Below are 17968 nucleotides of genomic sequence, written 5' to 3'. Positions count from 1 at the left end.
CATAGTAGATCTCTTTCCATGACTTCTCGGTCACAATGGTTAAGTCCGGCGCTGCTATTTAGTGTTTGTAAAATTTTTGTTTGTAAAATGTTTTACATGTTTCGGATGTTCCTTCAGAGTTGAAGATAGTTTACTTCCTAGTCCAAACCTCCCGCAGGACAAAGGGGGATGGGAGCGGGCAGGGTTGGATAAGTTTAAACGACAGTCCAGTGCGCAGGCAGCCATCCGTAGTGTGAATAATACTCTTGTTTTTTCTTGGGGTGACTATCCGCAGAAATAAGAGAGTGATCTTTCCTTTACTTCTTCTTCTCGTCCAAACTGTTGAGGGAAGAAGAGAATTATATATATTTATTTAGATGGTTCCCTTTTCGATTAAGTTTTATTGTTTCTAGAGCCACCATTCTGTCTAGCACTCAACTAGGTTTTAACTACAGTATCCAGCTGAATAGATAGATAAAAAAGCATAGGGAAGGTATAGGTAGAGGAAGGCCCAAAAAAGTGTTGACCATAACGGCATAATGGAACAGGTTTGGGTTAGGGTTGTGAATTAAATAACTGGACCGCTATTAAGAAGATAAGCAAATGTGGATGGGGTGAACAAAACTGAATTAACGGACATAAGTATAAAAGAAGGCCTACATGATGAAAGTAAAACTGTTGCCTATAGTTAAGTGACGGCCCATTAAAATTTTTCAGCTAGCTTGTTGTCAGATCGCATTTTTAGCGGCCCCCGAAAGGGGAAAAGACGCTATTAGTTTTGTGTGGCCTGTCTGTCCGTCGGTCCGTCCCGTTTGGATCTCGTAAACTAGAAAAGATAGTGAAAATCCGACATTACACTATTTTAGACCATTCAAAGTTCTGATGCAACGGCTACTATTTTTTTCTGAAAGAAAAAAATATAATTTTTTAAATCACTTATACAAGCAGTTTTTTCATAAAAATACACCACTTTTACAACTATTCACTATTAATAATAACAAACACTTGAGGCTCCTTATTAGAGGAGACAGCTAATTACCATATTTTAAACATATTTATGCAAACGGTTGTAGATTTTTTTTTGTCAAAATTTTTTTAAAATTTGTTTTGTTAAGTTATTTTACGAATCTCACTATCCAGGCTCTCTGCAAACTGCACCATACACCACCAACTGAAAGAACTTGACAACTCAGGGCTCCAAAAAAACGTAATAGTTTAATGTCAATAAATAACAGCCAATATTGTACAATTGGCAGCACATAACACAAGACTGTACAAATATCTCTCCGTTAATAGCCGTACCACCGTATCAACTCTTGCACTGGTCTCTCTGTCTCTTCTCGGACTTGTACTGAGCCGTCGTAACGAACCGTAGATCGAGAAGTTGTGTCTCACTGTCTCTGATACCTTCGCTCTTTATATAGGGTCCCTGCTGGCCTTCTCGAACCGGACAGAACGCCACTCGACGTTTCTGGGTGGTCAGATGACTTCAATTCTCGTGACGCTCCTGAGCTGTGTTCACGACGCCGATCCTTCCCGAACCGTCATGTTGAAACTCGTCTCGGCTGACCGTCGTAACTCGTCACGCTCGACCGCTCGTCAAGCGCTGGCCTGGGGCGATTGGCGTCGGCTGACTACACACACACCACTACCCCCATCTGTGCCACCACCAGGTTTATAACATTATGTAAGTTCTATTATACTAAATACTATATTTACACACATAAAAATGTTTACTATTTTTTGTAAAGATAAAAAAAATATTTAGTATGCATATAAGTCAGACATAGTATAAAACAACAATTAATAAGTACTTTTTCATATTGTTACGTGAACTGCACAGCTATACACATACGGAGAACATGGCCTAAGAAACAAATTTTTAAAATATTTTTTTTTATGGAAATGTTTTATTCTTGAGGAATAAGAGATTGGCCCTTTACAAAACAATTAGATATTCATTATAAGGCATCAGTTAGGCCAGGTTCACATCCAACCTCACATTCATTTTCACCTATCCAGCTGGACCGCGGGCACCACACCAGAACCTTTAACCTTTTTTTCTCCATTATTTTCTGTTATTTGTCTTTGATAGAATTTCATTCTGAAAATATTGAAACTTGCCCTTTTACCTGCCTGGGCGGACCACTTCGGGGGGCGATTTTCAGTTTGTGTCTCCACACAAACAGTCTTTGTAACCTTGTTAAGTATAATTTTTATCACATACTGTCCTCATTAACAAAGAATTTGTTAAAAAAAATAACAAAGAAGCTCACATTAGGCCCAATCTCTAGCAATCAATTTTTTTTTGTGTGGAAATAATAACTACAAAAGTTTTAATGTAAATAAATTAAACAAAACACGCGACTAGAATATATAATATCAACAATATGTTACTATCCAGGGAACGATTTGTCTGGAACAATTTGTCGGTGAACGAATTTTCGGTGAACGATTTGCATAATACAGGGTGGGGAATAAAGATCTCTCACATTTTGAATTAATCTACCAAAAGAACTTGGCTATCTAGAAAAAAAAGCTTAAATTACATTAAAAAATTAGTTTTGTTTTAATGGATTTTACCTTCACCACCTTCCCATATACCTCAGTCTGTTGGATCGTTGGGGCACCACACAAGATTTGTCTACCATCTTTCTCCATTCCTCTATGTCTTTTGCCGTGGATAGAACCTCTCTCAACGGCAGGCCCGTCCATTCTTTTATGTTGTCATCCCATCGCTTTCTCTGTCTGCCTCTTCTTTTTTTCCTGGTATGTTCCCTGAAGGAAGGTCTTTACGAGCCCCGAAGACGTTTACGTTTTTTTTACAATAATTAGCAGGTCATCGTGGGATTCAATCGCTGTAAAAAATATTGTCTCCAATCTCTTCGTTTGTGATGCAATCTCTAAATGTGATATCTAGGATCCTTCTGTAACATTTCAATTGCATTGCTAGGATCTTCCTCTCTAGCTCTGCAGTCAGCGCCCAAGACACGCAAGCATCTAAGAATGTGGCCATGACCAGTCTGATTTTGATCTCGAGGGCTATGCTTTTGCTTTTCCATATTGTTTGAGTGTTGCTGCTGGGTAATGTGTAGTTCAGGTTTGGTTCCTTCATCTGAGACGATAGCTCTGAAATAATTAAAAACTACTGACATTTGTCAGCTTTTCACCTCCAATGGTTATTCCCTTTAAAGCCCTGTTGGCTAATGCTAATTAAAAAAATTAGGCTTATATCAATCAAATTGCGCCGTTAATGGAGTCGTTCCCGGAATTTCTCCAAGACTCTACGTGTCATCTAAGGTGGTATTGCGTTGTATTTCCGTCAAATCGAAGAGTTCGAAGACGATGTCGGAAAACCTTTTCCTTTAGGTATCCCCAAAGGAAAAAATTCATATGGGCTTAAATCTGGTGACCTCGCCAACCACCCTACGTCCCTTAAAGAGATCAAATGCCCAAGAAACATTTCCCTCAACACTCCAAGCGAACGTCATGTCGTGTAGATGTGGTCCCATTCTGCCGAAACCGTACATGTTTTGTATCCAAGTCATCCAGCTTTTCAATATTTCAAGTACCGGACGGAAGTAACAGTTTCATCCCCTTCTTCAAAAAAGCATATGCCGATGGCACCAGAGTTCTACCCCAAACACGATGAGAGTGATCGGTCTTTCGTTGAGTATTATGCTCTTCCCAGTATCGACATTTGTGTTTTTTTACGTTTCCATTCATATGAAAGTGAGCCTCCACTAAAAAGAACAGCTGTAGCATGAACTTGTGGAAGAAAATTCGCACATAGGACTCTACTATTGTTATTAAAATAACAAAGGAGATGTGAATGCTCCTTTTTAAAGGAGGACTACGGCAAAGGCTGAGAAGAAGAGGTTTTTGCCCACCACTTCCTACGATTATTCTAGCTAACGTCCGCTCAATAAGAAACAAAGTGGATGAGATATGTGCCCATGTACGCTACGACCACGTTTTTAGGGAAAGTTGTCTATTGGCTTTTACTAAGACATGGTTAGAAGAGGATGACAACGACAACCTGATTGCTATTGATGGTTTCTCTTGCGTGAGATCTGACAGAACGGCTGAGTCTAAGAAGAAGAAAGGTGGGGGGCTGTGTGTACATCAACCTCAAATATTGTACCAACTACACGGTTAAAAAGAGAATGTGCTTTCCGGATCTAGAACTACTGGCGCTCTCATCGAGACCTTTTTAGTTGCCACGAGACTTTGGTGTTATTTACATAGTCCTGGTTTATGTTCCGCCTACAGCCAAGACGGAAGTTGCAGATGCAATCATCGCTGACGTAGTGCATGAGTTTCAGACAAGGTCACCGGACGCACCAGGGTGATTTTACCCACCTTCTATCAACACATCTCATGTCCGACAAGAGAGAACAGAACTCTGGACTTATGTTACTGTAACATCAAAGGAGCATTCACATCTCGCGAAAAGCCACCACTAGGATCATCGGACCACAAAACAGTACAACTGCTGCCTACTTACCGCACTAAACTTAAAGAAGGAAAAATCATTCAAAAAAACGTACAAGAATGGACTCAAGACAATATCCTCAAACTACAGGGATGTCTAGACTGCACTGACTGGAATTTGTTTAAAGAGACCACTTTAAATCTGGAAGAATGGATCGACGCAGTGACAAATTACATCAAATTCTGTGAAAACATGTGTATCAGTACTAAGAGCATCAAGATATACCCCAACAATAAACCATGGGTCACTGCAAAAATAAAACGGGAAATAATAAAAAAGAAAAGAGCATATATGAGTGGCGATGGATAGACAAGGAAAAGAGCTCAACGAAATCTCAACGTCGTTCTTCTTGAGGAAGGGAGGGGAAACTACCGCACCAAGCTGGAAGACTCGATTAAGACAAGTGACATGAGACAGGCGTGGGGCATCATGAACAAAATGGCAGGAGCACAAGTCAAATTTAAAAATAATCTTGCTACAAGAGAAGAAAAAACATTAGCCAACGAGTTAAATGATTTATATTGTCGCTTCGACACGAAAGATTTTAATTATCTAAGACTCAAAGCCCTTGAGGATGTCAATGTTAACAACTGTTTAGAATTAGCGATTACTAAAGAGCAAGTTTGTAACATTTTCAAAAACGTCAACCCAATGAAAGCTGGTGGGCCTGATGGAATAAAAGGGCGAATCTTAAAAGAATGTGCTGAACAACTAGCTCAACCTTTCCAAGATATTTTTTCTACTTCATTACTAAACCATGAGATACCACCTGTGTGGAAGTCATCTATAATTGTACCTGTGCCAAAGATTTCCAAACCGAAGGAAATGAATGTTTCACTTACTTCCATTGTGTCTAAATGTTTAGAAAAATTGGTTAAAATGTTTCTTCTGAATGATCTTTGTAGTAAGTTAGACCCTTTACAATTTGCTTACCAAAAGGGTAAAGGTGTAACGATAGTCCTTTTTGCGCCTTCACAAAATTAGCTGATGATGCGGCTCTTCAGAGAGCTCAGACGTAAATGAGTATTTCAGAGAAATAGAACACATTGACAAATACTGTAAAGATAATTTTTTATTATTAAATGTAAAAAAAACCCAAAGAAATGATAATCGATTTTCGTAGGGAAAAGAAGGAAAATGCTGGTGAGACTATTGAAATAGTGCAAACCTTTAAATACCTTGGTACTATCCTTCCTAGACAATAAACTAAATTTTACTGCAAATACTGAATAAAACAGCAAAAAAGGGCAGCAAAGATTACGATTATTAAAAAAACTGTCCTCGTTTATTGTTGACGAAAAGGCCTTGGCTATGTTTTATCACGCTCACATCTGCAATATTTTAAGTTTCAATATCACTGCCTGGTATGGCAATCTGAGCATTAAAAATAAAAACAAACTTTATAGAATCCTAAATGCTGCTGGTAAAATCACTGGCAAAAAACAAACCCCATTTGGGCAGTTGTTTGAGACAAACATTTAAAAAAGCTAACAAGATCCTCGAAATAAAGAATCACCCTTTGTGTCAGGATCTTGTGATTTTACCATCACAAAAGAGATACAAGACACCGATGGCAAAGACAAACAGACACAAACACTCTTTTGTTCCCCTGGCAATCAAATCATTCAATAAGAACAATCTGATATAAACTTTGTCACATGTAAATTATGAGTGAGTCTGGTGTGAATGTACACTTTGGTTTCTTATAGTTATAATGTTTTTTGTTTGGTGTAATGCACAGATTGCAAGACAAATTTCCATGCGGACAATAAAGATTATTATTATTACTATTATTATTATTATTAGTATAGTTTATTTTGCTGAGTAATTTCATAATGTATTTGTTTTATTAAAAAAAACAACTCATTATCAAAATACCATCAATTTCAGGTGACGGGCATCAGACTTGGTACTGCATTGATGAGCTTTGCCAACATGGGAGTTGCTATAATAATATCTTTTATTTATGGCTGGAAACTGACACTAGTTATACTTGGGTTTATGCCCTTCATTGCTCTGGGTGGAGTGATGCAAATCAAGCTACTTGCAGGTCAGGCTGGAAAAAATAAAGAGGCTTTGGAAGATGCAGGAAAAGTAAGCAACTTTGTATTTTATTTTATTATTATTTTTTATATACAAAACTAGGTTTACCCAACGATTACACCCTTTGATTTTTTCCCCGATAAATCGATTTACACTCATGTTTGAAAATTCCAAGATATTCCAAAACCTCTTAAGACTTAAGCATGAGCCCATTTTCTGATCCCCTGCCAAAAGATGAAGTGATAAATTTTGGCCAAATTAAAGCTATTTTTAACATCAAACATATTTTGTTTATTTTTGCTGGAATCTCGTTTTTTTTTTTAGTTTTAAAACGCCCACCCACGCACACACATATTTTTGGCTTATTAATTCTAGTGCGTTTATTATTGTATAGACACTTTCTGTTTGCCATTTCAATGGAATACCCGCAAGATAACGTTTCCCCACGCAATGTTCATATTGTTTGCATAAAAAAGTCAAAGAAATAAATATCTTATTAAGGCACGTTCGACTACCTAGAGGAATAAATCAATAAATAGCATTACTCAGTACAAAGCGTTTATTTCCATTAAGTACAAATGGAAGGAAGAAAATGTCTTGCATGGAGTTTAATAAACTCTTCTCTTTTTGTAGGTGTGATAGATAAACTGGTCTGATAAACATAATGTGTAATTTTAGTCTTTAATTCTCTACAATTTTTCATTGAGTACTTTGTAAGCCTGAATTTTAATGTTCACTTTGTCTAGTATTTATTTTTATTACTTTGCAAGGCTTTTCTATTTTGTCCTTCTATGGGGTTGAACGTTTCTGGTAACACTCACAGGGTCTTGCAGCGTTTTTTCGAAACATAAAATAATATTTAGGAAGCAAAGAAAGCGGAAGAGTCGAGAAATCCAATAAAAAAAAAACGCGTACAAACAGGACATGTGGTACAAAAGACTTTTTTCTTTGCTTTATCGACATATGTTTTAAATTGCCCTTTCATTAAATAAATTAAGAAAACTGATAACAACATTATTATATAGAGTTTTATCAGACTGTGTCAAAATCGCCCTGTATTTACCATACCATACAAATGGATTGTCATACGATGTAAATCTATTGTTATATGCTTTCAAAATAATTTCAGTTTTGATCTGTGGCATTTTAGGTCTCGAGAGACGATCTTTTCCCTTTGCAACTTCTTGTGCTACAAAGTAGGCCAATCCTTGATACACAGCTGCGATCGCAGGTTGAGCATATGTGATCACCAGGCGCCGTTGCATTATCACCCTTCTTTCTGCTTCTGTAGTGTATGGCATCTGCAATCCGAGACCCTTCCTTTATGCTCTCTCTCCATTCAGTGCTACTTTTCCTGTCAGGACTGAGTTCTGGTCAGCCTGGGTTTCCTGTTTACTGTAGAGGAGAAGGGGGGCAATTCAGGTTGTTGACTTCAAAACTGTTATTGTTTTGGATTGTTTTACTTGGTGAGATGTTTTTGTTGATTTGTGGACTTTTGAAAGTGTAGACTCTAATCATTTTTCTGTGTTGTCATGATTCAGTCTATGGAATATTAAGCTGTTATATTTTAACTGATACTGGATATTTCAATTGCCTGAACTGATCCTATATTATAGTACAGTGTATGTAATAAACATGTTATATGTCTGTGAATTGGCATTCTGAACTTTTATTATGTCGTTGTATGTGTCGTTACGGTATTGCCCAGGACTTGGGTACATTTAGTAATCAGCCTTAGAGTACACATACGTATATTAGAGAGGAAAGGAGTCTTGACATTTTGGGGGCCTGTCCAAAACAACTACATGCAATGGATGCATCAATCTCCAGTGAAGTTGCATGACAGTACTGTAACCTGAAGTATCTGCTGCATCCAGACAGCGCATATCTCTGAGTACTGTAACCTGAAGCATCTGCTGCATCCAGACAGTGCATATCTCTGAGTACTGTAACCTGAAGTATCTGCTGCATCCAGACAGCGCATATCTCTGAGTACTGTAAACTGAAGTATCTGCTGCACCCAGACAGCGCATATCTCTGAGTACTGTAACCTGAAGTATCTGCTGCACCCAGACAGCGCATATCTCTGAGTACTGTAACCTGAAGTATCTGCTGCACCCAGACAGCGCATATCTCTGAGTACTGTAAACTGAAGTATCTGCTGCACCCAGACAGCGCATATCTCTGAGTACTGTAACCTGAAGTATCTGCTGCACCCAGACAGCGCATATCTCTGAGTACTGTAACCTGAAGTATCTGCTGCACCCAGACAGCGCATATCTCCGAGTGTGTACTAATGAAAGAGTTCAAGTACATAAGGAGCGGAAACTCGTCGTCTGTATTTTAGGCTGTTACTATCTAATAATAATGATTTAACTTGCCGAATGTGTTCACTATTAGCAAGTCATAGTAGCACCCCTTCGTACGTCTAAACATAAGTGGATATGCATGGCCAATTTCGTTCCCCATAATTGGTTTACCAATACGCTCATTTCTTGTATTATACTGAAGAAGCTGCTGCTGGATCTCATACTTATATGAATTTAACTTTTGTGGTACATTCCAAGTACCGCGCGTAGGTATAAAGCCATGTTGGGATTACCTGTTGGAAATACTTTAAATAGACTAAGAGAAATCACATAATTGGATAACCTTAGACTATTGTCTTTAACTTTTGGAGTACCAGTTGAACAACATTAGTAGGAGCAGAGGTATTAATATTGTTTTAAATTTGCTTTAATTTTTTTTATGTAACTACTTTGCAACTATATCATTTTGTGGGGTAATATTGTAATAAAGAAATGTCAGAGTTTATACCTCGTCCATTTGAGAAGATAGTAGCCCAGGCTCAGATGTTGGGGTTTAATGAAAAAACGTTAAAGAAATTTATAGATGCCCAACCGAAAATTGACTTAGATAGACTGACAAGGGAAGCGGAGGAGAGAAGACATATAAGAGAGATGGAGGACAAACAACTAGCAAGACAACATGAAATGGATAAGAAAGACATTACAGTTAACGACAACCACCAACAGAGTAAACAGTTAGACAAAAACCTAAAATGCATGACATACAACGAGGACTTGTTATTCTACTTAGAACTGTTCGAAACGACTGCTACTGCTAACGAGATACCCAAGACAAGATGGCCACTTGTTCTCACTCACAAATTAAATAAAAAACTAAAATTGTTTATGATACAAACAAAACTGATACATAACACTGACTATGACTTTGTTAAGGGGGAGCTCCTAAAACAAGCCCAACTCACGGAAGAAGCCTACCGAACACTGTGGCATGAACTTTCCCCAAATACGGACGATATGAAAGATTTTTATGTCCATTTGAAAAGGACATTTGACAACTGGCTTAAAATATCACAAACCCCAATGACAGTAGACGGTATAATTGACCTTTACAGTGTGCTATCTTCTGAGGCACTGAAAGATATTTTGCTACGAAAGCCTACTTCAGCCCAAGAGGTCTTAGACTGTATTGATCAATTTAGAGATGACACGAAAGGCTCTACACTTATTGTAAAGGGAAGTAACTAAGTAACTAATAACGATATCTCATATGTAGCATTTGGTGCCACTGGTCAATCTAACAGTCGTCGCCCGAATAATATAAACACAGAGGGGACACAAGTGATATGCTATAGATGTGGAAAGGGCGGACACATTGCTCGATGGTGTCGGGTAAAGCTAAATGAGAATAGAGGTCCAACACAGCAAATGACTAAGAGCATTACCAGAAATGGGTCAACAAGTGGGATTGTTTGCATGTCACACTGATACATTAATTTTTTTAGATTATAAAGATAGATCAGTTGGAGGATTGAAAATAGTGAAGGGGTTTTTATAAGATCGAAGGGTTTCTGTTCTAAGGGATACTGGGACGAGCATAATTGAGGTACGAGAAAGTTTAATAGAAGAAAGTCAGAAGATAGATGGGTTTTTCACTTTAAAATTAATAGACGAACAAACCTCTCAGTATCCACTTGCTTGGATAGACATTGATACTCCATTTCTAAAAGGAGTTTTTGTGGCGGCCATGTTCAAGGACCCGATTGCAGATATTATTATTTGTAACGTTGATCAGGCTAAGGCATTTTTGTATGGGGATGTTGTTACTAGGGCAATGGCGAAAGCAGAAGACACTAGGGTCAAATCGGAAGATAATGACAGGATTGGTTTAAGTAAGTGGATGGAATGGGACAGTGATTTTAGAGAGGATCAAAGAAATGATAGTTCGTTAGTTAGATTATGGGAAAAAGCGAAAGCAGGAACGGTCGAAGATAAGAAGAAGGGATTGGTATCGTTTATAGTTGAAGAAGGTCTACTTTACAAAGAATTTGAAAGAAAAGATAGCCCTGGGGTATAGAGCGATAACTTGTAATTCCTACGAATAGACGTGAACTAGTGTTAGAAATAGCACACTATACACCCTTAGCTGGACATATGTCTATAAATAGAACCAGGTATTGGGTATATTCACATTTCTTTTGACCAGGTGTAGATAAAGATATAAGAACATACATTAAATGTTGTGACCTTTGTCAAGGAGGTAAACACCCAAGAAAAGCTGGAAAGGTAGAACTAGGGCGCCTGAATATTATTTCCACTCCATTTACTAAAGTTGCTATTGATATCATAGGACCACTCCAAATGACAGATCGAAAGAATAGATTCATTTTAACGTTAGTTGATTTGGCAACAAGATGGCCGGAAGCTGTACCACTACCTAATACAACAACAACATTAGTAATAGAAGCTTTAAGTGCTGTTTTCACTAGAATAGGGTTCCCTGAACAGATACTCTCTAACGACGGACCTCAGCTCAGATCCGAGTTATACAAAGAAATATGTCAGTCTTTTAAATTAAAGGTTGTTAAATCAACCCCACTCCATGCTATGTCAAGTAGGGGCGTAGAACGCTTCAACGGGACTTTGAAATGCATGCTGAGAAAAACGGCTGAAGCAGAACCAAGAAATTGGGATAGAGTTATAAATGCACTTCTGTTTGCGTACAGAGAGGTACCAAATGAGTCATTTCCCCTTATGAAATGCTATATGGAAGAAAAGTCTATGTCAATTCTAAAAGATCTTTTTACTAATCAACAGGTAGAACCCGAAATAAAGAATCTGTTTGACTATTTATTAGATCTAAAAAGTAGGCTGGCTTTGGCTTGTCAAATAGCTCAGAATAATAGCTCGAAATGTAAAGAAAGTTATAAAAGGTATAATAGAAATAGCAAAGAAAAAAATATTCAAACAGGTGATTCTGTGCTTTTACTGAAACCACAGAGGGAGAACAAGTTAGCCTTGCACTGGCAGGGGCCTTATAAAGTAGAAAAAAGAATTAGTAAGTTCAATGTAAAAATAAAGAATGTAAAAATAAAGAATGGCAATCGAGCAAAAATTCTTCATGTTAACAGACTTGTAAAATATGAAAAAAACAACACTGAATGTAAGGTTAGGGAAAATAATGATCTACTACTTGCTGGAACTGCGTCACATGTCTCGAATGTGGGTCAAGGGGAAGAATTATTACATGCGTGCATAGTGTCCTTTGTAACCGACCAAGAAGAGGATAACCATGAGGATGAAATTACAGAGTTACCTACTCTTGAGAGTACAAATTCCAGCGAACATATAATATCAATACTGAATTAACTGAATCCCAAAGAGAACAAATTCAGAAGCTTGTTGAGAAGTATAAAGATATAATTACTGATATTTTTTTTTGTTTGGTGTAATGCACAAATTGTAAGACAAATTTCCTTACGGATAATAAATATTATTATTATTATTATTATTATTATATACCGGGTAAAGCAAAGGTTAAAGCATTCAACATTGAGCTCACAACAGAAAAGCCTATTACACTGAGGCCATACGCAGTTCCTATTCATATGAGAGATGTCTTAGACAAGGAGATAGAGAACATGATTCAAATGGACATTATTGAAGAGTCTCAATCGCCCTATGCATTTCCTGTTGTTTTGGTTAAGAAAAAAGACTCCACAATACGTACTTGCATAGATGTTCGGAAATTAAACGCTGTTACCAAATTTGACGCGGAGGCTATTCCAGACCAAGAAGATCTTTTCTTACAACTTAATAGTGCCATTTTTTTTACAAAGATAGATCTAACAAAAGGCTTCTGGCAAATACCAATAGAAGAGAATAGTAGGAAATACACTGCATTCAGGGTACCAAGTGGTCACTTTCAATTTAAATACCTACCGTTTGGTCTGCTTAATTCTCCTGGTTTTTTTAATCGCACTGTAAGGACCATACTTAAAGCACTGGAAAATGTTGTGTTTTATTTTGATGACATTTTTGTATTAGGGCATGACTGGTCATCACACTTAATAGCACTAGAGAAAGTGTTGCCCAGACTAAAAGAATATGGGTTTACTACTTTGATGGCCTTGTTCAGGGTGTCTTGAGGTCAACTATAGATGACTGTTGAATTTCAATCAATTACTCTGCAAGCGTTTGAGTTTTATTGTTCGGGTGTATTCAGTGTAGTTGATCAACAATACAGAATAAACAAACCATGAGTGAAGAGATGTGGTCAACACTGATGAACAATTTATAAGACATTTATTCCAAGAAAAGGCCACAGTAAAGTCTCTGTCAAATAAACACGTCTTCTATTCCAGTCTCTAACCCAAAATATCGCAAACGTCACTAGTCCCGTTCAATATACGTCTTCTATGGTGCGTCGCTAAATAACAAATACTATAAACTAGGTGTCTAACACTATCAAGCCAAGCAAACTTGAAATCGCGTATCCTAGAATAACTTTCTTGGGTAATATTGTAGGTGAAGGAAGCATATAACCAGAACCCAATTACAAAGACAAGGTTTTAAATATAAAAGCACCAAAAACGAAAAAAGAGGTTCGATGTTTGCTAGGTATTGCTAATTTTTATAGCAGATTTATTCCAGCTTTTGCGGAAATAGTATTTCCAATTACTGGATTGTTAAAAAAAGAGACGCCGACGAGGGTCAATTGGACTCCCGAATGTGACCGGGCATTAAGAAAAATTCAAATGTGCATGACACGGGATCCTTTACTGAAATAAATTACCGGACGTTAATAGACCATTTATTGTGCAAACAGACTCGTCGGACATAGCCATATCATGTTGCAGGAAGTAAAAGGAAAAATCCATCCTGTCAAGTTCTTAAGCAGAAAACTGTTGCCCAGAGAACAACGGTATTCAGTAATAGAGAGAATGCCGTGCCATTGTTTGGGGGGGGGGAGGAGGTGCAACGCTTTTCCAGATATTTATATGGTGCTAAATTCACAATTCAATGTGACCATAGACCACTGGCCTTTCGAAAGAGAGCGACCTATGGGAATAATAGAATTTGTCGTTGGGCGCTATTATTACTGTCACAACGTGTGTTGTGGTGCCGGGGATTTCACTTGAATTAAAATAGTTGAATAAATGACGATCTAGGATTCACAATAAAAGATTCTTTGTTAAAACACAACTCTGGAACTTTATTTAAATATAAAACGTAAGTACAGCTTATGTACAAGTTACAGATCAATAAGCACAAAAAACATTACAAAGGCTTTAAATCAGAGCTCTTAGTAAACGCGACTGTCTACTAGGAAATTCTTTCATCGACTGGCGTTCTTTCTACTCTCGTCAATTCTCTTGCGCTAAAATGTCTTTATTTATTTTCAAATCAACCAATAGATTTGCAACATCGTAATTACGTCTCGGGTAAAACCTGAGGCGCTGTCAAGGATCTAGATTTGTGGGGTAATTCCTGAGGCTCAGTCAAGGGTTTATATTTCTATTTACACACAAGCTTTTAAATGTGAAATATACAAATAAATCTATAATGGCATCTGTGACATATTACCCCTCCCCTCCATTTAGCATTTGTATGGTAATAGAAATGCTCATATGTATTAAAATATTTAAATATACATAAGATACCATACATGAAATTATAGAAAAATGGTTGAGGTAACATATGACAATGCTCTGAAAAATAAAGTCAACTTGAAGATAACATTTAAAAAAAATGTAAATGCAGTGTCAGGTATATGAGAACAAAATTATTGATGACTTAGAACACCTGTTTCACTATTCAAGTGGTTATGAAAATGAGACAATATCAAAAGTTGTACAAAGCATAATACTTGAATAAATTAAATCTTGAATTGAATGAGTTACTTCTCTTCATGGTGCTTCATGATAAAATTAAAATATGACAATACAAAACTGATATACTACACCTGTGGAAGAAAAATATATACACAATTATGTAAAGAATTAAATACATCTGGAAAGTGTGTCAGCGAAGACATTCTCACGTCCAGGAATTGTCTTAACCTCAAATTGGTAGTCTGTGAGTTGTAGACTCCAACGAGTTAAACGACTGTTCGCTAACTTCTTTGAGTTCAGAAATGCTAGTGGTGCATGATCAGTTAGGAGTGTGAAATGAGCACCTAGTAGATATCTGGAGAACTTGGCTATGGCCCATACAATGGCTAGACATTCACGTTCGATGGTTGAGCATCTGGTTTCAGCTGGTGACAACTTCCTGCTGATGAAAAATACTGGGTGCAAAGTCTCTTGGCATTTCTGTGAAGTGTCTTGGTATTTCTGCATTAGGCATGCACCTATAGCTGAAGATGAAGCATCTGTGGCGAGGTAAAATTGCTTCTCTGGATTCGGAAGTTTGAGAATAGTGTCTCTTGAGAATTCAGCTTTAATGTTCTCAATAGTGGTATGTAACTTTGTAGACCATGGAATCTTCGTTGGCTGTCCTTTCTTAGTGAGTTCAATCAATGGAGCTATGAGTGCTGTGTAACCTGGTATGAAATGTCTGTAGAAATTACACAGACCCAAAATACTTCTCACTTGCTTTTTACTGGTGGGGACTTTGATGTCTAGTATGCGTTGAATAATGTTCTCTTGTGGTCTCAGCGAATTGTGGCTGACTTTATAACCCAGGAAGGATATTTCTGACATGGCTAGTTCTACTTTACTAGGCTTTATGGTAAAACCATGTTGTTTCAGTATGCTGAAAACTTCTTGTAGTCCTTTGATATGTTCGTTCCATGTCTTATGGAATATGCAAATGTCATCTATATATGACACTGTGTCAGAGCGATTGCCTAGTATGCTGTGAATGGCTCTATTAAAGGTGCTGCTGGCGTTGACTAGACCAAATGGCATGAAGTTGAAATGGAATAGCCCATAAGCTGTGGTGAATGCCGTAAACTGTTTGCATTCTTGTCTGACTGGTATTTGGTAATAACCTCTGGACAGGTCTATTTTGGTGAAGAACTTTGCCTCTGAAAATTTGGTCATAAGATCTTCAGGATTTGGCATAGGATATGAGTCGAGTTGGGTTATTGTATTCAACTGTCTGAAGTCGACACACATTCTTGGAGTTGTCGTTTGCTTCCGTTTGACAAGAACTATTGGTGCGGCATATGGAGAGTTGGAATGTTCAATGATTCCTTGCTCTAATAGTTGGTTAATTTCTTGTTTAAGAAAGTCTCTGTAGTGTACTGGTAATGGGTAAGGTCTTGCTTTTGTAGGCTTGGAATCAGTAAGTATTATATTGTGTTCCGTAATTGACGTTTTGCCTGGAACATCTGTAAATATGTCTGAATTTTCTTTGAGAATGGTAGTCAGTTCTTTCTGCTTTTGCGGTGTCATTGAATTGAGTTTGATGTCTTGCCAAAATTCAGTTTGTTTGGTAGTTGTTTGTGGCATATTGATGTCGTCAAATTCAGACGTGTCATTTTCATCTTCTTCTGGTATGACTGCAAGACATGATATGGCTCTTTCATTTTGTTCTGGGCTTGTGGTACCTTCTGTTATTGTGTTATATTTTTGTAACATGTTGACGTGATAGATTTTCTTTTTGTTGTGTATGTCTATCTCATAGTCAACATCTGTTATCTTTCTGAGTACGGAGAATGGACCTTGCCATTTGATGAATAGTCTGTTGCTTTTGTCTGGTAGTAACAGACATACTTGATCTCCTGGTTCAAATTGTTTCAGTGTTCTGTTTCTATTGACTCTCATTCTGGTATTGGAGTTTGCTATGGCTGTGGCTTCATTTGCTTTTTCACATGCAGATATGACTATGTTTCTGGTATCTTGCACATGTTGAAACGCTGTCTTGGTTTCTGATGAGATTGAGTTTTGGCGAATAATAGCTTCTTTGAGGATTGCCATCGGTCCTTGTGGGTTGGCGCCATAAACCATCTCGAAAGGTGAGAATCCTGTAGTTTCTTGAGGACTTTCTCTGTATGCAAACAGAGCTGCTGGTAGCAATAAGTCCCAATTCTGCGGATTGTCGTGTGCTATTTTTTGAAATGCACCTCTTCAACGTACCGTTGAATCGTTCGCAAAGCCCGTTGCTTTGGGGATGGTAGGGCGTTGTGAACTTCATTTTGATGTGGTACATGTTCATGAAGTCTTTGGTAATGTCAGCTGTGAACTGTGTGCCTCTGTCGGAGAGGATAACTTCTGGGAAACCAATTCTGGAAAATATCTCTGACAAAGCTCTGGTGATGTCAAGCGCTGTAATGTTGACTAGAGGTACTGCTTCTGTCCATCTTGTACATGTGTCAATCAATGTCAGGACATATCGATGGTTTCTTGCTGAAGCTACTGGCATAGGACCAATCAAATCAACTGAGACTTTTTGGAATGGCTTGTCTGTCAATTCCATATCTTGAATTGGTGCCTGTGATTTGTTGTTCTTAGGTCCTTTGACTTGGCAAATATGACATGACTTCACGTATTTCTTGACGTCTTTAATGATACTTGGCCAATAAAATTCTTTGAGGATTCTGGCTTTAGTTTTGACTACACCCATATGGCTGGCGTGTGGAATGTTATGTCCTGTTGCCAGTATTTCTTTTCTGTATTTCTGTGGCACTATTATTTGCTGAATGGTATTGTCTTTATGCATGGCATTCTTCACCAGGAGGCCATCTTGAAAATATGGTTTATTTGGTAGATTCAGCTGTTTGTTTGCTTGAGCCTTCTGATAAAGTATTTGTAATGTTGGATCTCGTTTCTGTTCTTCTTTGAAGTCATCATGTGTGAAATATGACTTGTCTTGATGGACTTCAGTTTGACCAGTTAGAGTTCTTGTATCATTGTTAGAGACTCTGGGCATGTAGTCTTGTTCTTCAAAGTTCAACAATGGACATTCGGGAATTGGAGGTGGACTTATGACCGGTAGGGATGGGCATGATGTAACTGGGGGTGTCCATGTTGAATGTTCTTGACTGTTGCTGGCTACTGGACTAGTAACTGGTTCTGTTGCATTCTGCATAACTTGCGTAACTGAGGTAGCCATGTGATTATTTTGGCTAACTTGTTCAAGTGCCAAATGTTCTTGTTGTCTGGACATGGATCTTGTCATTACTGCCAAACATTTTTGA

General features: G+C 37.7%; 1 protein-coding gene across 3 annotated transcripts in view; it reads left to right on the top strand.

Annotated features, from left to right (window-relative positions):
* LOC106064166 (ATP-dependent translocase ABCB1-like) overlaps positions 1-17968 on the top strand; it is a 215818-nt gene that overhangs the window by 152926 nt on the left and 44924 nt on the right. For all 3 annotated transcript variants that reach the window (XM_056040703.1, XM_056040688.1, XM_056040697.1), the window contains one exon: positions 6365-6568. In XM_056040703.1, the coding sequence (XP_055896678.1) occupies positions 6365-6568 (204 nt within the window). The remainder of the gene's footprint in view (positions 1-6364; positions 6569-17968) is intronic.

The sequence above is a fragment of the Biomphalaria glabrata genome, chromosome 1 (genome assembly GCF_947242115.1).
Source record: "Biomphalaria glabrata chromosome 1, xgBioGlab47.1, whole genome shotgun sequence".
Taxonomy (NCBI): domain Eukaryota; kingdom Metazoa; phylum Mollusca; class Gastropoda; family Planorbidae; genus Biomphalaria; species Biomphalaria glabrata.
The sequence above is the reverse complement of the archived record's forward strand: the minus strand, read 5'-3'. Positions and strand labels throughout refer to the sequence as shown.